We start from the raw sequence: 21,995 nt of genomic DNA, 5'->3' as shown, positions 1-21,995 counted from the left end.
CTTAGTCCAGTGTAGTGAACACTGCCAGCCCTAAAGCAGAAAAGTAGAACACTCCCTTCATGCCTGTGATAACATGAAAAGAGCTGGAAATTCATTTTCAGAACTGAACTAGAATTTAAAGAGTTGTTCTGAAATTAGAAAAAAACAAGGCATAACTTTCTCCCCACTTAATTAATTGAAAAAATAAAAACTGCAGCCCTGAAATCATTCCTGTGTGTGACAGTAGCAAGGGCTTATAAGTCTTGTAGAAAAATACATAGAAGATATGACTATAATGTATGGAATAGCCCATGGTTAGGATCTTAGATTTAGTAAAACTAAAGTAAAAGTTTCTTTGCAGCTTTCAGAACTTTTTGAAAAGGTGCTCACTTCAAGGAAAGTAAAAAGCAACACACATGAAATATTAACTCTGGGTAAAGAATTTACCACCTTCCAGACTTCAACAGATTGGGCTACAGATGAGATTTTCATGTGTGTATTAACTGCCATTCCCCATAAAACACACAGTCTGCCAAAGCAGTTGGAAAAATTATTTTGGTATGTTAAAATAGCACAAAGCTCTAAGAATTGAGATTTTGACCAGCATGTATTTAGTTACAGTTTTTACAACTCTGATTAGTAATAAAGGACACACACACACACTTTTTTTTGGAAAATAAGTTTAATAGGAAAAAAAAAACTTTCAACACACTGAAAACCTCTCTCTCTCTATATACATGAATTAACAATTTGATATTAGATATTAATGTTTTTTAAATGCATAGATAGGCACTAGTCAAAAGGTACAATTATAAAACTCTATGTAGAATCCCCAAGGTAGAACAATCCACAAATTTGATTTTTTAAAAAATTCTAGTAAAGATGACTAGCCTGACATGTTTTTGTTCAGTTACATTTTTGGGGTATGTATATCAAATATTCCATTTGATCCTTTTTGGGCAACTGGAACATCTTTTGAGAATAACTTAAGTTGTCTAGAGAATTCACTTTCAGGGTAGGCTTGCCAAACCAGTTAAAAATGCAGATAATTAAACCACTTGAACTGTACATGACTTTAATCAGAAGGACTTTTCAGCCATAATTAAGCAGTCATGGTAAAAGCTGCCCTTCTGAAATACAAGATTCTAAGTCTGGGATGCTGCAAATTTAGATAAAAGAGGGTGGTTCTATTATGACAGTGATGACATTGAAATGTTTAAAGTTTTTATTTCGTTTCTGATAAGAGATAATTTATACTGTGGTATGTGCACTCAGAATCAGCAAAGATTATGAGTTCAGGACCACGGTACTGGGAAGCCTCGGGCCAAGTTGAAGGGAACTAGGCCTGTGTTGGTTAGTGCCAGCTTTGCCAGGACTGTGACCACGTGGCTGAGCTCACCACGTGGTAGCTGCTCTTGCTACTTCCACTTTAACCACATACTGCTTTGACGGCCATGTTTCTTTTCAGAATGTAAATTGCACATTTTATCATGCTAAGCGTTGGTTATTAAATCTGGTGGAATACTGGCAGGAGAGAGGTGTGTTGGAAACCTTCCCCTGGTGCAGGTGTTCGCAGGCACATCAGTTTGGTGCTCAGAGGAGGTGCGAGGCTGACCTTCTCATTTCCAAGAGCAGCAGACACAGGACCTTCTCTGCACTCTACATGTGCACAGTGATGAGGTGATATTTATCAAGGATACTAATACTTCTAGTTCTACTTGGTTTTACAGAGTTGGCTTTTTAGACTTTAGTTTTCCAGCTTTGAAGAACTTCTTTAATTCCCGTAATTCCCGGGGCTGCAAACTCTGATCCACCCCTGGGGTCAATTTATAGCTCAGAGGAGACACGATGTAACCATTTTGGTAAAGACAGATTCTCTTGCAGAACTCAAAGGTGCTAAACATAACTCCAAAATATGGAACTATCTGTTATTTAGAAAAAAAGGGAAATGAAAATCATGTTCAAAAACAGTTGAAGAATGAACATAATTCTTAAAAAGAAAATGTCAATGCATCAACATGGATCAGGGCAAACTGAGTTGAACACTGTGGATCATAAAACTTTAGGTAACAGCATCGGGGAAGGTAGCAGAATGAAACCTGGCAGAGTGTGGGTCAGGGGAGAGGAATGAAGAGTGAGAGAAGGGTACACACTGAGGAAACACTGGATCTGGATTCTTAGGTACACAATCAGTATATATGTGCCTTGATTGAAATCATTTACATAACAGCTAGTTCAAAGTTAATCTAGAGTTCTTACCTTTTTTGGGGGGTGGGTCATGGAATTCTTTTGGAATATGAAGAAAGCTATGGACCTTCTCCTTAGAGAGATGCACATACATACACATTTTTGCAAACCATTTTAGGATATGGGGTTAGGTTCCTCTTAGGGGTTCATGAATCCCTGTGTTAGGAACCTCTAAATCAAATTCTTAGTTCCTCTGGGATGGGGTATAAGATACCCCAGCACTGCAGAGGGTCCCCATTCTTCAGGGCTGACAGCCAGTTTCCTCTCATGGGCCTCGTATTAGCATCAGTGCTAGTGAGGATGTTTCCACGTAAACTCTAGGGGTTGGTTGGGGGGGGAGGGGGTAAGTGACAAAGGAAGAGAGTATAAATGGAAGTGGGAGGGAAGCAGTGGAGATTGTCCACCCTCTTACCTTGAGTAAGTTGGCTATCAATCCATTCCAGAGCCCCAGGATCCCTTGCGTCTTCACTATCTGCCGGAAACAGTCCACTGCTCCTGAGAAATGGACATCTACTCCTCCACAGTGAGGGAGATAGGGACTCTGAGCCTGGAAGGAAATAGAAGGTGGGATGAGGCACCTTAGTCACTAAGAAATAAATGTTCCAGTCAAAGCGGCCAGGGTCAAGTCTGGACTCTGACTGTTCTGCTCCTGGCCAAGAAGATGGCAAAGAATGGCTGGCACTGGGTTCTTCTGGTTCCATGCGCTTTGAATGAATATTCACATGCCGTAAAATTATAATCCCTCCTTCACATATTTGTGGTTTATTCTGCTTGGAAAGAAGCAGCCATTCAGGACAGACTCAATTTCACATGTGCATTACCTCCCGGCCTATGCCCTCTGGACATAAACACACTCCCATGCCCTTAACCTTTTTTCAGTGCCCTCCTGTTTCTTTCTCTTTCCTGATCCCAGATCCCCTGGGGATATCTCAAGTGGGGGCTGCTCATTTTCCCACATCACAGATGCCATGGGCTGGGGAAGGGAGGGACGTCAGCATTCTTCTAGCTTCCAGTTTTTTCTCAGACCTATTTCCTTCACTCTTATGCCCAAAATTCTCATCTGGGGCTCAAGTCCTGAACCATACTCCTCGTCATTGTTTTCATCATCTGATCTCCTGGCCACTCTTCCACATTCATCAGAGACCATGACACCCAGTGGCTCACCATCATCGTAGATATCTTCAGCACCCATAAAAGCAACCCAGTCTCTGCACCTCAACTTCAGTGACCTTTACCTTGACACCACCTTAGCTACCCAGTCCTTTGACAACCCCATGGATTTCATCACCACCTCACAACTCTCCTGACTAAACTATTTTAGTGCCAGAATAATCCATCTCTGAAATTAACATTTTTTGGCCTTTAGAAAAACAACTTTACAATCAGAGGACATGACTTTTCAATATACTATCTCTATGCAAAATTGACACTACTCATCCACTATGAGGAGAGTATCCCCTCAGAGCTGGTTTTCGGAAATGGTGATGAGTTTACACAGAGCTGTGCCCGTACTTCGGTTTGTTTCAGAAATGTCTAGTTGGGGTAGGATAGTATTCTGTTGCAATGGAACTGAGATTTTCCATGTGGGGGAGGCAGACCAGGATAACAGTAAGAAGAGCATACACTCTGGAGTCAGACAGCTTGGGTTCTAGTCGTGGCTTTTTCAATTCCTGGGTATGTAACCCTGGGCAAGTTATAGAACCTTCTTGAGCCTCGGTTTCCTTACTTAGAAAATGGAAATAGTACCTGCTTCATTGGACTGTTGTGAGAATGAAAATGACATGATACATGTAAAGTACTCAGCAGTGTTTGGCACTGTTGTGTTAGGATCGATAAATGTGAGCTATTATTGCTATATTATGTAGAAAGTATGACATATCAAATCCCTTACTTAACTTCTTAGTCCTACATGTCACCTTCTGAAATCTTACACTTCAGAACTGCTCTGACAATGTCTTCATCCATCCAGGGCCCTCATTCCCTTATTCCTATTGTTTATAATTGCACATATCATTAAGCTCTTAGTTACTTGTCCTCCCTTTTATTTCATTGCTGGCTTCATGCTTCTCCTCCTTCATCCTTGCAATTTTTTTTTCCTCCTTGCCCCTTGTCCTTCAGCCATTCCTTACCCCCATAAACCCCTTTCTCTGCTCCAAGTTGCTGAAGACAGATCCACAAAGGGACAGACTGATGCCACTGAAGCTTTCTGGTCTCAAACCTTGGCTGGACCCTCCTATTGCAAGCCTTCAAAGCGTCCTTTCTCATTCCTCATGGCGGCTCTTCTAAACCTTTGCCACACTTCCTGAGGCCCCTCACTTCACACTCATTCCCTTTACCGTAGGCAGGTGACCTTTCCTCTTAGTTTAAAGGGAAAACATATTATATGGGGACTCAACATTTGCTTTTTCTCCCTTCCCACCAGTGCCCTGGATCTCACACCTCTGAATTTAGGCACCTTTCCCAAAAGACCTGACTTTCTTCCTTAGTTAATGAATAAATTCAGACGGCGGACTTGGCCCAGTGGTTAGGGCGTCCGTCTACCACATGGGAGGTCCGCGGTTCAAACCCCGGGCCTCCTTGACCCGTGTGCAGCTGGCCCATGTGCAGTGCTGATGCGCGCAAGGAGTGCCCTGCCACTCAGGGGTGTCCCCCGTGTAGCAGAGCCCCACGTGCAAGGAGTGCGCCCTGTAAGGAGAGCCACCCAGCGCGAAACAAAGTGCAGCCTGCCCAGGAATGGTGCTGCACACATGGAGAGCTGACACAACAAGATGATGCAACAAAAAGAAACACAGATTCCTGTGCCGCTGACAAAGAAGATGCAGCAAATAGACAGAGAACAGACAACCAGGGTAGGGGGGGAAGGGGAGAGAAATAAATAAATAAATAAAATCTTAAAAAAAAAAGTGTATAAATTAAAAAAAAAAAAGAATAAATTCAAGTCCCTCTCATCTTAAAAACAACTCCTTCCTCCAGTCCCAACTTTGCCCTTCAGATATGGCCCAATCTCACATTCTCAGTAAATAGTGACTTACTTTTTGGAACATAGATCCATGAATTTAACACATATGTAGATTCATGTAACTACCACCACAATCAGGATACTGAACAGTTCCCTCATCTACTCCCTCCTTTCCCCCCCCCCAAAATAAAAAGCTCCCTTGGGCTATCTCTTTGTAGTCACATCCCCCTTATCTACCCCAAACCCCTGGAAAGCAATGATCTGTACTCCATCACTACAGTTTTGTCTTTTTGAGAACAATTTGTAACTTCTGAGACTGGCTTCTTCCACTCAGCGGAATGTCTTTGAGATTCACTCAAGTTTTTGTGTGTATCAGTTAGTTTGTTTCTTTTTTAAATTACTGAGTATTATTTCATTGTGTGGCCACACCAGTTTGTTTCTCCATCCACTTACTGAGGGATATCTCATTCCCTTTTCATTTGAGCTTCTTGAAACAGTTGTCTACACTGCTGACTCCTTTTCCTCGCTTCCCATTCATTGCTCTCCTCATTGCAATCTGCCATCTGTCTCCATTAGTCCACTAAACCAATTCTGGCCAGGGTACCAGTGACCTCCTAATTGCCAAATCCAATGCATACATTTTAGTCATTTTCTTGCTGGGGTTTTGGGCAGCATTTGTCAATCCTAACAGCAACTCTTTGTCCCCCTCAACTTAAACATTCTCTCTAGGTAATCCTATCTATACCCATGGCTTTAAATACCAATCCATAGGAAGATGACTCCCAAATCTTTATCTCCAACCTGCCCTTTCTCCTGAGTGCCAAAAACCAAGCACCCATATGCCTATTAGACATCTCCACCTGGAAACACACACAGGTCCTCAAACTTTGACATAACCTAGAACCCATTGTGGCCTTTCTCTTTGACCACATCAAATTTCTTCTTCCTATGTTTCCTATCTCACTGAATGGTACCACCATTCAATCAGGTACCCCAAGCCACAAACCTGGGAGTCCTTCCATTTGCTTACCTGTATAGCCCTATTCAATCAACCATCAAGTCTACCAATGTTATCTTCTTAGTATTTCTCAGATCTATCCCCTCTACTACTTCCCACTTGCCACTCCCTTATTTCAGGCTACCAACATCTTGCGCATATCTTACTGTCACCATCTCTCAGTGGCCACCTGAACCCAGTCTTGCCCCACTCTAATTCAACCTTCACATTGCAGCCAGAATGAGCTTCTAAAATTTCGGTTTGGACAACTGACTCCTTTGCTGACTTTCTGCCACCTATAGGATGAAATCCAAGCTCCTTAGAATGACATGCAAGGCCCTTTGTGACAACTTTCCCAGCAGCAAAAGCATCATTCACTCTAAACATACCGAGTGTGCTCTTTTTTATTTGGCACTCCCATTAGCTCCCCTTTATCCCTTCTGAATGCTTCTCATTTATTCAAATATGTATTGAGCACCCACTAAGTGCCAGGCACTGAAGAACCAGCAGTCAATCAAAAAAAGACAAAAATCCCTGTTTGCATAGAGGAGAAGGTGATATGATGACAGAGGCAGAGATTGGAGTGATGGTCTTTGAAGATGGAGGAAGGGGCCACAAGCCAAGGAATACAAGTGGCTGCTAGAAGCTGAAAAAGGCATGGATATGGATTCTTCCCTCAGAGCCTCCAGAACGAACCACAGTTGCTGACAACTTGACTTTAGCCCAGTGAAACTGATTTCAGATTTCGGACCACCAGAACTATAAGTTAATAAGTTTGTGTTAAGCCATTAAAAAATTCCTATTTTCACAGAGTTGAAATTCTAGTTGAGGAAGGAGCAGACAAATAAACAAAATAAATAAGTAAAAGATATTTTAAAAAATGGCAGTCAAAAGATGGAAACAACCCAGGTGTCCATCAACTGACAAATGGATAAACAAACCGTGGTATATATGCAAGATGGAATATTATGCAACTGTAAGAAGAAATAAAGTTGTGAAGCATATGACAACATGGATGAACCTGGAGGACATTATGTTGAGTGAAGCAAGCCAGATACAAAAGGACAAATACTGCATGACTGCACTATTATGAACTAAATATATTGTGTAAATTCAAGGAGTTAATAACTAGACTATAGGTCACCAGAAAATAGAATGAGGAAAGCTGAGGTTTAATCTGTGCAGAATTGGTATAAAAAAAGGTTGTTTGTAAATGAATAGAAATGGTTAAAGCATATCATGGTGTTTGTAACTAGCAGAGCTATTATATCAGTATAAGAGTGGTTAAAAGGGAATGTCTAAGGTCATGTAAATTACAAGACAGAAAGCTAAAAAATGTAACATGGGACCGTATAGCATAGTGAAACCTCATGTGAAATATGAATATGGGTAATACTGCATATATAAGACTGTTTTTCTTTGAAACTGAATAAATGTATGTTAATGTTACAAGATGTTAATATCAGGCAAGAAAAACCCCATTATACTAAGTGAAAGAAACCAGACACAAAACTAGACATACATATTGTATGATCCCATTTATATAAAATGCAAATATAAATCAATTTATAAAGATGGAATTAGATTAGTGGCTATGTAGGGCTGGGGAAGGATAGCGGGATTGACAGGTGACTGCTAAGGGGTGTGGAGCTTTTCTTTTTGGAGTAATGAAATGGTTCTAAAATTTTTGTGGTGAGGAATGCACAACACTGTGATTATACTAAAGCAAATGATCATACACTTTCAATAGACTGTATACTATATGACTATATCTCAATAAAACTTCTTTTAAAAAATTAACTGGCAGTGAGTGCTCTCGTGAAAATAAAAGCTGGGAAAAGATATAGGGAGCATCTGGAGGGCATTGATGTTTTATTCTTGTGGTCAGAGAACATTCCACCAAGAAGATGACTTTTGAGTAAAGCTATGAAAGAAGTGAGAAATTAAATGGTTCACATATCTGCAAAGGTCCTGAGCCAGGAGCATGTCTGTGGTGTTAGAGAAACAAGGAGGCCGATGTGGCAGGAATGGAATGAACAAGAGACAGGGTAATAGGAAATAACATCAGAAAAGTCACTTAAGGCCAGTAGGCCATTGTAAACGTTTTGGCTTTTACTGAATCAGGGAGTCACTGGAGGAATGCGAGCAGAAGAACAACACAATCTAATTCATATTTTTTTTAAAAAAAGATTTATTTATTTATTTAATCCCCCCCCCTCCCCTGGTTGTTTGTTCTTGGTGTCTATTTGCTGCGTCTTGTTTCTTTGTCCGCTTCTGTTGTCGTCAGCGGCACGGGAAGTGTGGGCGGCGCCATTCCTGGGCAGGCTGCTCTTTCTTTTCACGCTGGGCGGCTTTCCTCACGGGTGCACTCCTTGTGCGTGGGGCTTCCCCACGCGGGGGACACCCTTGCGTGGCACGGCACTCCTTGCGCGCATCAGCACTGCGCTTGGCCAGCTCCACACGGGTCAAGGAGGCCCAGGGTTTGAACCGCGGACCTCCCATATGGTAGACGGACGCTCTAACCACTGGGCCAAAGTCCGTTTCCCTAATTCATATTTTAACAGAATCACTTTGCTGTGTTGAGAAAGATTCATGGGTGTGGGGGGGAAGGGTAGAAGGATGAAGACTGGTTAGGAGATTACTACACTAATCTAGGCAAGAGATGATGGAGGCTTGGACTGGGAAGCTGGTAGGGGATCATGAACAATGGTTGGATTCTGGATATATACTGAAGTCAACAGAATTTGCTGATAGATTCAATAAGGGTATCAGAGGAAGTGAGGAGTCAAGGATGACTCCAAAGTTTCTGGCCTGAGGAACTGCGTGGGTGGAAGTGTCATTAACTAAGATGTGGGAAACTAAGGAAGAAGCAGGCTTTCTGTGGGGGAGGGGAAGGGAGATTATTAGGAGTTCAATTGTGAGACACCTATTAGACATCCAAGTGGAAATGGTAATTAGGCTGTTGGGTACACAGTCTGCAGTTCAGGGGAGAAGACGTTAGCACATATATGGTATTTTACACCAGGAGACCAGATGAGCTCACTTGGAGTCCAAGAACTTGAGACTAACATTTAGAGGCTAGGGAGAAGAGGAGGACCAGAAATGAGGACAAAGAAGGCACAGTCACTGAGGTAGGAGGCAAACCAGGAGGAGAATGAGATGCCCTGGAATCTAAGTGCAGGCAGTGTGCCAAGGAAGAGGAAGTGGTGAGATAAGATGAGGAATAAGAATTGACTGTTGGTAAATAGACAAGATGGTGTCCAAGTAAGTACACAGTGGTCATCTCTCCTGCAAAGGACCGGCTGTGTGGTGACAGAATTTTGCTGGAGCGGGCTGTTTCGGGAACCTGCAGGGCAGGAGGTATCTACACGTTGATCTGGAGAGATTGCAGCAGAACTAGTGCTTGCTCAAGGTAGAATGGCGGGTTTCTAACACTGAACTTGGAAGCCATAGAAAGGTAAATCCCTTCCCCCTAGGGCTGAGGGTGTAGCGCTCCTAGAGAGCTGCTGGTCGTGTGGCATCCTTACCAAGCACCATGTTCCCCAAATGCATAAACACCAAGTCCGTGTTCCCTGAACCCCTGCAACCCACATTTCACAGACCTACATGCCCCGAGTCCACATTCTCCCAGGGCTCTGTTTCCTGAGCCCAGCACTCCTGGAAACCCAGCATTGCCCTACCCCTCCCATCGTGGACTAACTCTGGGAGTGGGAGAGTTTAGGTGGGAGGTGCAGAGGGGCCCAAGGAGTGCAGGTTCAATTTTCTGGTCCCCCCCCTTTTATTGAGTTTGGAGGAGCACATCAGCTGACTAGGGGAGAGCCTAGGAAGAGAGGAGAGGGGAATCTGCTGAAGAGCCTGACTTACCTAAATGCCCTGGGATAGGAAACTTGGCTGGGGAGAAGGTGGAGTCAGAAAATTAACTAGCCCCCCAGTAGCACACCTAAGAGAGAGGGACAGTAGAACGGGCTTTCCAGGCTGCCAATAGCATATTTAGGATTCCTGGCAAGGGGAGGCTGCTCTCTTTCAAGAATTAAGAGGCATTATTTTCTGAGGTGAGTTGGTTCACCAGGGACCCATTTGAATTTCCTACAGGAGCCCTCACTCAGTCTTCCTGCTTCCCTGGCAGGAAGAGAGGGAAGTGAGGAAGGGAGAAAGGGGGAAGGTCATACTCCTAAGCAGTTTATTCAATTACAAAGAGGATTTTTTGCCTGAGGCCTTATCTGGCCTTTTTTGCTGGTTTGTTTTCTTGTTTTTCGTTCCCCTTTACCCCCAACCCCCCACGGGCCCCCCCTTTTTTCTTTTTTTTTCCTTTCTCTTTTTCTTGCTTGCTTTGAAAAAAATTTTTTCCTTTTATTTTTCTTTTCTTCTTTTTTCTTTTTTTATATTAGGTGCTGCAGGCAACATTTCTTATTTGCTGTGCTTCCTCATTCTCAATTTCCTCTTTTCTGTGTGTACTGATTTTTCCTACCAATGCTATCCCCTTTCCTTTACATCATTCTGTCCTCTATCATTTATTGTTTCTCTTACATTCCACCTCTTTGTTTAGCCCCGAATATTTCTGACTTTTATCTCTAATACCTATAATCTGTTTTCTATCTTTTATTCACTCTTTATATTACTCACTTTCCTTTTCTCTTTCCCTCTCTCCTGACCACACTGGCCTTTTAATTCATACTATATTCCTTCACATATTCAGTTTAATATCTCATTATAGGTACTCCACTTTTTTAAGGTGATAACTATACACAGCTTATGTGAGTTCAGTATCCATCCTCCTAGATCTAACACGGTTCTTCTGCTAACATTCCCTATCAATACAACTACTATATTTTATTTTCTTACCCCTTTTGCTTTCTCTGGCTCTAGTATTTTCCTTCAAGGAACTTAGCCAACAACAAGGAAATAGAATAAGAAGAACAAAGTGACAAAAAGAAGACTTAACGTGCACACAAAAACAACAACTAATTAAACCTGGAGATGAAGAAGCTAATCGACTGAATAAACCCAACAAGATAAAATGATGACCAGACAGGAAGAAAAAACTACAGACAATACCAATAATCAGGAAATCATGGCCCAATCCAATGAAAAAACTAAAAACCAGGAAGAGAAGTGGAACACCGAACAAAAAATTAAAGCTCTCAAAATATGTATCATGGACCAATTAAGTGAAGTGAAGGAATAGATTAAGCATATTAAGAAAACACTTGGAGAGCATACAGAAGAAACTGTAATCATGTTCAAAAAGATAACGGATATCATGGGGATCAACAGCACAATCTAAGAAATCAAACATACACTCTCAGCAAATAACAGCAGATTTGGAGAGGCAGAGGCAAGAATTAGTGATGTAGAAGACAATACATCTGAAATCAAATAGATAGTAGAATTGATCAATAAACAGATAGAAAAAATCCAGCAGAGACTTAGGGGCTTGAGTGACAATGCAAAATGCACAAACATACGCAGCATAGGCATCCCAGAAGGAGAAGAGAAGGGAAAGGGGACAGAAGAGGTGTTGGAGGAAATAATGGCTGAAAACTTCCCAAACCTATTGAGAGAGATGCAGGTACATGTCCAGGAAGCGCAATGCACCCCAAATAGCATAAATCCCAACAGGTCTACCCCAAGACATATACTTGACAAAATATCCAATGTGCAAGACAAAGAGAAAATACTAAAAGCAGCAAGAGAAAAGAGAACCATCACATACAAGTGAGGCTCCATAAGATTAAGTGCTGATTTCTCATCTGAAACCATGGAGGCAGGAAGGCAGTGGTATGACATAGTCAAGGTACTAAAAGAAAAGAATTTCCAACCAAGAATACTCTATCCAGCAAAGCTTGCATTCAAAAATGATGGAAAGTTCAACATAGTCACAGATAAACAGAAACTAAGAGAGTATGCCAACAAGAAACCTGCCCTTCGAGAAATACTAAAGGGAGTTCTGCAGGAGGAAAGAAAAAAACAGGAGGAACAGAGTTGGAGGAGAGTGTAAGATCAACTAAAACAACAAAAAGAGAAAAAACAAAACAACATATGACAAACACAAATCCAAAGAAAATATGGCCAATATAAGTAATTCTTTAAAAGTAATAACACTGAATGTCAATGGATTAAATTCATCTGTTAAGAGACACAGATTGGAAGATTGGATAAGGAAATATAACCCATCTATATGCTGTGTATAAGAAACACATCTTAGACCCAGGGATTTAAGGAGGTTGAAAGTGAATGGCTGGAAAATAATCTTACAGGCAAACAGTAACCAAAAATGTTCTGGTATAGCTATATTAATATTTAACAAAATAGACTTTAAATGCAAAACTATTATGAGAGACAAAGATGGACACAACATGCTAGTGAAAGGGATAATCTTACAAGAAGAAAGAGCAATCATAAATATTTATGACCTTAACAAGGGCGCCTCCAAATACGTGAGGCAAACACTGGAGAAACTAAGTGAAGGAATAGATGCCTCTACAATTATAGTGGGGGACTTTAACACACCACTATCACGACTAGATAGAACATCTCAAAAAAGAATCAATAAAGAAACAAAGACTTTGAACAATATATTAGAGGATCTGAACCTACTAGACATATAGAGAACATTACACCCAAATACAGCAGGATATACATTCTTCCATGTGCACATGGCTCATTCTCCAAGACAGACCACATGCTAGGCCACAAAGAATGTCTCAATGAATTCAGAAAGATTGAAATCATACAAAATAACTCATCTGACCACAGTGGAAAGAAGCTGGAAATCTGCAAGGGCCAGGGACCCAGATTTGGCAACAAGATATGGAAGATAAACAATATATTCTTAGAAAAACAGTGGATCAAGGAGGAAATCTCAACAGAAATCAATAACTACCTTGAAATGAATGAAAATGATAACACAACATATCAAAACTTATGGGATGCAGCAAAAGCTGTACTGAGAGGGAAATTCATATATCAAAAAGCCAGAAAGAGTTAAAATTGAAGAACTGCACAATTGGAGGAAATAGTAAAAAAAACAACAAACTAAACCCAAAGAAAGAAGAAAAAAATAACAAAGATCAGAGCAGAACTAAATGAAATAGAAAATAAGAAACCACTCAAAAAAATAAACAAAACAAAGAGCTGGTTCTTTGAGAAGATCTATAAAATTGACAAAACCTTAGCTAGACGAACAAAGAAAAAAGGAGAGAAGATGCAAATACACAAAATAAGAAATGAGAAAGGAGATATCACCACTGATCCCAATGAAATAAAGACTATCATAAAAGGACACTTTGAAAAACTATATTCCAACAAGAACAATTTAGAGGAAATGGACAAATTCCTCGAAACACATAAGTAGCCTACATTGACGAAAGAAGAAATCAATGACCTCAACAAGGCCATCACAAGAATAGAGATAGAATCAGTCATTAAAAACCTCCCAACTAAGAAGTGCCCTGGGCCAGATGGCTTCATAGGTGATTTCTACCAAACATTTTGGGAAGAACTAACGCCAATCTTGCTTTAACTCTTCCAAAAAATCGAAATAGAAGGAACATTGCCTAACTCATTCTATGATGCTGCCATTACCATAATACCAAAGTCAAACAAAGACACCACAAGAAAGGAAAATTACAGACCAATCTCTCTAATGAAGGTAGATGTGAAAATCCTGAACTAAATACTTGCTAATTGTATTCAACAACACGTTAAATGAATTATACACCATGGCCAAGTGGGTTTCATTCCTGGTATGCAAGGATGGTTCAGCATAAGAAAATCAATTAATGTAATACATCACATAAACAGATTGAAGGGCAAAAATCACATGATCATATCAATAGATGCAGAAAAAGCATTTGACAAAATACAGCACCCTTTCTTGATAGAAACACTGCAAAAGATAGGAATAGAAGGAAACTTTACCAACATGATAAAGGGTATATATGAAAAACACATAGCTAACATCATTTACAATGGTGAAATCCTAAAATATTTCCCTCTAAGATCAGGAACAAGACAAGGATGCTCGCTATCACTCCTTCTATTTAACATTGTGTTAGAAGTACTTGCACGAGCACTGAGGCAAGACCCAGATATAAAAGAGATCCAAACATGATCCCATACATAGAAAACATGAGAAGTCTACGACAATGCTTCTAGAACTTATAAATGAGTTCAGTAAAGTCGTAGGGTATAAGATCAATACATAAAAATCAGTAGCCTTTCTGTACACCAATGAACTATCTGAGGAGGAAATCAAGAAACAAATACTATTTATGCTACTAATTAAAAAAAAAACAAATACCTAGGAATAAATCTGACTAAAGATGTAAAAGACTATATACAGGAAACTACACAACACTGTTCAAGGAAATCAAAGAAGGCCTAAATAAATGGAAGAATATTCCCTATTCGTAGATAGGAAGACTAAATATTATTAAGACGTCTATCCTACCAAAACTGATCTACACATTCAATGCAATCCCAATAAAAATCAACACAACATTCCTTAATGAACTAGAAAAATGAACTATGAAATTTACTTGGAAAGGAAAGAGACCCTGAATAGCCAAAGACATATTGAAAAAGAAAAACGAAACTGGAGGAATCACATTACCTGACTTCAAAACATACTACAAAGCTACAATAGTGAAAACGGCATGGTATTGGCACAAGGATAGACACACTGACCAATGGAACTGAATTGAGAGTTCTGATATAGATCCCCATATATACAGTCATCTGATATTTGACAAGGCCACCAAGTCAACTCAACTGGGAGAGAATGGCCTCCTCAACAAATGGTGCATATAGAAGGAAAGAGGATTACCATCTAACAGCTCATACAAAAATCAACTCAAGATGGATCAAAGACCTAAATGTAAGAGGCCAAGACCATAAAGACCCTGGAAAACAATGTAGGGAAGCATCTACATGGCCTTGTAATAGGAAATGGCTTCATGAACTTCACACCCAAAGCACGAGCAGCAAAAAAACAAATAGATAAATGGGACTTCCTCAAAATTAAACCTTTTTGCACATCAAAGGAGTTTGTCATGAAAGTGAGAAGAGAGCCTACCCAATGGGAGAAAATATTTGGTAACCATATATCTGACAGGAGACTTATATTCTGCATATATAAAAAACTCCTATATCTTGAAAATATAAAGACAATCTATTTAAAAAATGGGCAAGAGATTTGAACAGATGCTTCTCCAAAGAAGAAATACAAACAGCTAAAAAGCACATGAAAAAATGCTCAAAATCACTAGCTAGTAGGGAAATGCAAATCAAAACTATAATGAGATACCCTCTTACCCCCATAAGACTGGTAGCTACCAAAAAACAGAAGACTACATGTGCTGGAGAGGATGTGGAGGAGTGGGAACACTCATCCACTGCTAGTGGGAATGCAGAAGGATCCAGCTATTCTGGAGGACAGTTTGGCATTTTCTCAAAAAGTTAGCTATAGATTTGCCATATAACCCAGCAATTCCACTGCTGGCTATATATGCAGAAGAACTGAAGATAAGGACACAAACTGATATATGCACACCAATGTTCATAGCAGCATTATTCACTATTGCCAAAAGTTGGAATCAACCCAAATGCCCATCAACAGATGAATGGATAAATAAAATATGGAATATACATATAATAGAATACTACTCAGCTATAAGGAATACAGTACAAGCACATGGGATAACATGGATGAATCTTGAGGACCTTATGTTAAGTGAAGCAAGTCAGACATTGAAAGACAAATACTACATGACCTCTCTGATATGAAACAACCAAACCGAGCTGTCTCAGAGAGCTAGGGTGGAAGATAGGATTAAAGGAATTTGGGTGGGAGAGGAAGGTTGTGAGCTGACACCTACATGGGTGAAGTCTATGATAAGATGGAGGTAAGTATTTCTACAGGGAAGGGATAAGATGGCAGCATAGGGATACCTTTGGGTGGGGCTTTGTGGACTTGACAGGGGCTAGGGTTGGGAGGATGGGTCAGATGGCCCAAGGAATTGGGGGGAGAGCTGGGGGAAAGAGTTGAATATGGGAGAATGTCAGGTATATGTTTGAAGCTATAATGTTGAGAAAACACTTTAGAAAATATAATAAGGAAGGATTATTTAGGGCAGTCTAGTAAGTCAAGCCCTCAGCATTGTTGCAGTATCTTTAAATCTGGTCCCTCAAGTAGTGAAGATTGCTTGTCACTGTGGGCCCTGATGGGAGTGGGAGAGAGGTACAGAATAGATGGAAGCAGGGCAACTGGGGGGCAATGGAAGTGCTCCACAAGATCATGCAATGATGGATATAGGACATGTTAACTTACACCAAAAGTGCATGAAAGTCTATAAGCTAAAATGTAAACATAATGTAAAACATAAGGAAGCTAAAAACTTAGAGATTTGTACAGTCTAAAATATAAACAATAATGTAAACCAAAATGGAACTATGTTTGTAGCTATGTTTCAAAATCTGTACATCAGCTGCGGCAAATATAACATGAACATGTAAGCAACCATTGCTGGGGAAAGGGGAAAAGGGTTTGATGTTGGATATCTTGGAGTCCCCTATATTGTGTATGTGAATTACTGTGATCTAAAACTTTTCTGAAGACAAAATTAAAAATTAGAAAAAAAAAAAAGAAGGACGTAGACACTGAGGAAGAAATGAAAGAAAGTGCCTTGCCACTGTACATACAGGGCAACACCTATTACAGTGATGAAAGGCAAAACGTTAGAAACAAAGCTTTATAATATTTTTCATTTTATTAATACACCAATTTATTTTTACTTTATTTTAGTTTTTCTAAATTAGTATGTATTCTATTTCTAAACTTTAAACTTATCACTATTATTTCTTTTTCCTATTATTTTACTTTGGCAATATATTAGGCTTCATTATTCAAGAAGTTTTGGACCATAGAGAGGTTCAAATATGGCAGGGGAGGAACACTGGTGTGGGGTATTATTGATGCGGGACACATGGGTGGGGGGGGGGGGAGTTCTCCAGGGCATGTATATAGGAGACATAAATATGTTATATGTTGGGTATTTTTTAGTAGTTACAGTTACAAACATCAACTGAGGGAGTGCTGAGTTCCTACCCAGGGGAGCTCTGACACATTTATCAAAGGAACAACAATAATCCCCCAAGTGCAACAGCAAAGATCGACAAGGAAGCATGGTCCAATAATGAGCCCTTGATATTGATGACTATATTTAGGGGACTGTATGCCTGAAATATGAACTAGGCCTAGAGCTGCAGGGTGCCTAAGTGTTACCTCCTGAGAGCCTCCATGTTGCTCAAATGTGGCCACTCTCTAAGTCAAACTCAGCATGTAAATGCATTACCTTCCCCCCAGCATGGGACGTGACTCCTGGGGATGAGCCTCCCTGGTGCCGAGGGATTACTACCAATCAGTAATTGGTGAAGCAACTAGAAAGAGACCTCGATTAAAAGGGTCAACTCCGACCAGCAGAATATCTCAGCTTACATGTTGGATCAAGGGTTAAAATCTGCTTTTTGACCTTGAATAAAAGGGGGAAAAGGCAAAGACAAATGAGTTTCTATGGTTAAGAGTCTTCCAAAAAGAGTTAGGAGGTCATCAGAAGGGTTGCCCTTATGCAAACCTCAGCAGGACCCCAGAGAGAGCCAAAGTAGATACAACCCTAGGTGCTGGTTCTCCTGAAGGCTATGGAGATCCACAGGGTATATGGTCATGGCAGATGGATTTGGAGTTCTGTGCCATGTCAGAGGGCCCTATTTTGGAATTTGTGCTCCTGAGTATGATGGAGCTGGACTGAGATGTGATCTTCCTATACACATCTCTTATCACTTTTACTGAACCTGTGGTTGGTCCTAGGGATGGTCCATGCTCCGGGGGCTTGAATCTCTGGACTGCCCATGTGCCAGCTGAGTCCTAAGCCTCAGCAGAGTTATGACTCCTACTCTCATTCATTGGACTTACCCAGGTCAGCTAATAGGGCAGTGAAGATGGTCAAACACCACACCAGGGAATCAAGAGTGCCAACAACTGTAAGCAGAGGAACTGCATACATCATCCATGTGTAATCTAAGCCCTCTCTTAATCTAGAGATGGAGTGGCTTCACCATCCCAGGGTCCACAGAATGGAGGAATAAAATATGGATTAGAGTGGACTTACTGATATTCTACTATAAAACTATTGTGACTATTAATAGAAGAAATTGTAGCATTGAGGAGGAAAAAGTGACCATAGTAGTTGCTGAGGGCAGGGAGAGGGAAGAAGAGATGTGATGTAGGGGCATTTTTGGGACTCTGAGTCTTCCTAAATGATATTGCAGGGTCAGATTATGGACTTTATATATCCTGCCTTAACCTACTGAATGTCCTGGGGTAGAGTGTGAACTACAGGGTAAACTATTATCTGTGTGGTGCAGCAGTCCTCCAGAATGTGTTCACTGAGTGTGATGAGTGTTTCACAGTGATGGAGGAGGTTGTTGGTATGGAAGGAGTGGGGTGGGGGAGTGGGGGGTATACAGGAACCTCTTATATTTTTTAATGTAACATTATTTTTGGTGATGTATATATCTTCAAAAAAATACAATTTACAAAAATGATGGGTTGTGGAGGTGCAGAGAGGGGTATGTGGGAACCTCTTATGTTTTTTATGTTTTTAAAATGTTTCTTATGTAACGTTCTTTATGATATTAACTTTAATTTTAAAAAGCGTTAAAAAAACGCAAAAAGAATTGACTGTTGACTTTAGAGGCATGGAAGTCATTGGTCATCTTAAGAAAAGAAGTACTGGGTGATGAGTACAAAAGCCTGGTTGGAATGGATCAAGAGACAATGGAAGGGAAGCGGATGTGGACCAAGTGACATGGCTTCTGCCTACCATATGGGAGGTACTGGGTTTGATCCCTGGGGCCTCCTGCTGAAAAAGAAGAAGAGAAAGCATGCCTGTGTGGCAAGCTGAGGGCCTGTGTGGCAAGCCGAGTGCCCAAGTGGTGAGTTGAGTGTCTGCACGGTGAACTGAGTGCCCACACGGCAAGCTGAGTGCCCATGCGAGTGCCTGTGTGGTGAGCCAGTGCCCGTGCAAGTGAGTCATGCAGCAAGATGATAATGCAACAGAAAGAGAGAGGAAGGGGAGAGTCAAGGTGAAGCACAGCAGAAACCAGGAACTGAGGTGGCACAACTGACAGGAAACCTCTCTCCCCATTGAGGTCCCCAGGATCAAATCCTGGTGAATACTAGAGGAGAAAAAAATGAGAAGAAAAGACAAAAAGAGAAATAGATACAGAAGATCACACAGCAGATGGACACAGATAGCAAAAAACAGCAGGGTGGGGGGAGGGAGGGGGGAGGGGAAAATAAATAAATCTTCTTTAAAAAAGAGAGACAATGGCAGAAGACTACGAGTGTTGGAGAAGATGTGGAGGAATGGGAACCATCATCTACTGATGGTGGGAATGTAGATCGGTCCAGCCATTGTGGAGGACAGTTAGGTGGTTCCTTAAAAAACTAACTATAGATCTGCCATATGACCTAGCATTTCCAATGCTGGGTATATACCCAGAAGAATTGAAAGCAAGGACACGAGCAGACAAATGCACACCAACGTTCATAGCAGCATTATTTACTATTGTGAAAAGTTGGAAACAACCCAAATGTCCATCAACAGATGAATGGATAAGCAAACCCTGATATATACAGACAATGGAATATTACTCAGCTGTAAGAAGGAATGAAATATTATTAACACATGCAATAACATGGATGAATCTTGAAGACCTTAGGTTGAGTGAAGTAAGCCAAGCACTGAAAGACAAATATTACATGACCTCACTGATATGAATTAAGTAAATTGAGCAGACCCACAGACCTGGAAGAGTCTGGAAGACAGGTTTACAGGACATGGAAAGTGGGTAGAGGGTGGTGAGCTGATGCCCATATGGGCAAAATCTATGATAAGGTGGGAGGGTGTAGTTATGCAGAGGATGAGTGTGACAGTGGTGCAGTGATGTGATTGGGTTGGGCAGTGCTAGTCTGTGAGGGGAGCAGGGTGGAGGAGTTGGGTTGAACTATCCATGGAACTGCGGGGAGGGTCAGGGGAAAGAGCAGGTAAACTCTGGAGATTTGCAGGTCTGTGGTTAAAACTACAATGTTTGGAATGTTCTTTTGGCAAATATGGCAGGGGAGGGTTATTGGTGTAGGATGTTGGGTGTAGGGGGGGTATATGGGATAGGGCACACCTAGGGCAGACTTCTATTGAATATGTAAGTGCTCATCCTGTCATAGTATATCAGTGGGTGGAGACCCACATAATAAACAAGAAAATATTAAACTTCCATTATGGGGAGTCCTGCTATGATCTCAATTAGAGGGACAAGAATCCCTCAAGAACACAGGCAGTGCTTAATAAAAGAAAACAGATTAATAGGTCAAGCCCTCAATATCATTGCAAGTAACTATGAATCTTATTCTTCAAAAAGTAAAACTTAGGGAAACGGACTTGGCCCAGTGGTTAGGGCGTCTGTCTACCACATGGGAGGTCTGCGGTTCAAATCCCGGGCCTCCTTGACCTGTGTGGAGCTGGCCCATGCGCAGTACTGATATGTGCAAGGAGTGCCCTGCCACTGTGTGTGCAAGGGAGCCCCACACACAAGGAGTGCGCCCGTAAGGAGAGCCGCCCAGCGCGAAGGAAAGTGCAGCCTGCCCAGGAATGGTGCCGCCCACACTTCCCGTGCCGCTGATGACAACAGAAGCGGACAGAGAAACAAGACGCAGCAAATAGACACAGAGAACAGACAACGGGGGGGGGGGGGGGGGGGGAATAAAAAAAAAAGTGAAACTTAGTGGTTATCCTAAGTCCCTAGGGGAGGGGGAGGGAAGAAGAAAATAGATGGAACATATGGTATTTTTAAGAGCATTAGAATTATCCTTCATGATCTTGCAATAACAGATACAGGTCATTTTAAATTTTGTCAAAAATTTTAGAAGTACACAGTCCAAAATGTAAACCATAACATAAACCACTAATCATGGTTAGTAGTATTGTTTCAATATTTGTACATCAATTGTAACCAATGTACTATCCGCATGTAAAATGTTATTAATAGGGGAGAGAGGAGGAGGAGGGTGTTGGGTATATGGGAATCCCCTATATTCTGTATGTGCCTTTTCTGTAACCTAAAACTTCTCTGAAGATAAAATGAAAAGACACTGGGGGAATATACGGAAGAAAATGTCACTGTATATACAAGAAATAGATTTTACAGTGATAAAGACACAATGTCTAAAAAAATCTTTTTTATTTCAAATTAAAATTTTTTTGGTATTTTGTTATTTTTAAACTACTATTATTTCATTCTTATTAATTATATTTGGTTCTTTAGTTGGCTTCATTTTTGGAGAGGTTTTGGATCACAGAAGAGTCACAACTGTGACAGGGGAGGATCACTAGTGCAGGGTGTTGGTGATTGGGGGATGTATGGGAAGGGGTTCACCTGGGGCATGCCTCTAAGGCATATGGATATTCTTGGTGGTTGGAGATCCACACAATAACAGAAAGAATATTGAAATCCCACCCTGGGGAGTTTTGCTACATTCTTATAGGATAGCAAGAATCCCCTGAGTACAAGGTACAAGTACCTACTAAAGGAGGACAGACCATTACACCAGGCCCTTGATATTGATGATTGTACTTATGAACCTTTCCATGTCAAATTGTAAGTTAACCTAGTATTATATATTTCCTAAGAGTTACCTCCTGAAAGCCTCCTTGTTGCTCAAATGTGCCCTCTCTAAGCCAAACTCAGCACTACCAC

General features: G+C 40.9%; 1 protein-coding gene across 1 annotated transcript in view; it reads right to left on the bottom strand.

The window, feature by feature from the left end:
- Positions 1–642: 642 nt before the first annotated feature.
- SLC25A43 (solute carrier family 25 member 43) overlaps positions 643–21,995 on the bottom strand; it is a 57,720-nt gene continuing 36,367 nt past the window's right edge. The window contains exons 4-5 of the mRNA XM_004482772.3: positions 2,639–2,773; positions 643–1,904 (exon numbers count right to left, since the gene is read on the bottom strand). Coding sequence (XP_004482829.1) covers positions 1,704–1,904; positions 2,639–2,773 — 336 coding nt within the window. The 3' untranslated portion in view covers positions 643–1,703. The remainder of the gene's footprint in view (positions 1,905–2,638; positions 2,774–21,995) is intronic.

Source organism: Dasypus novemcinctus, chromosome X (assembly GCF_030445035.2).
Source record: "Dasypus novemcinctus isolate mDasNov1 chromosome X, mDasNov1.1.hap2, whole genome shotgun sequence".
In the NCBI taxonomy this organism is placed as follows: Eukaryota; Metazoa; Chordata; class Mammalia; order Cingulata; family Dasypodidae; genus Dasypus; species Dasypus novemcinctus.
This window is presented reverse-complemented; position numbering and strand designations above follow the sequence as displayed.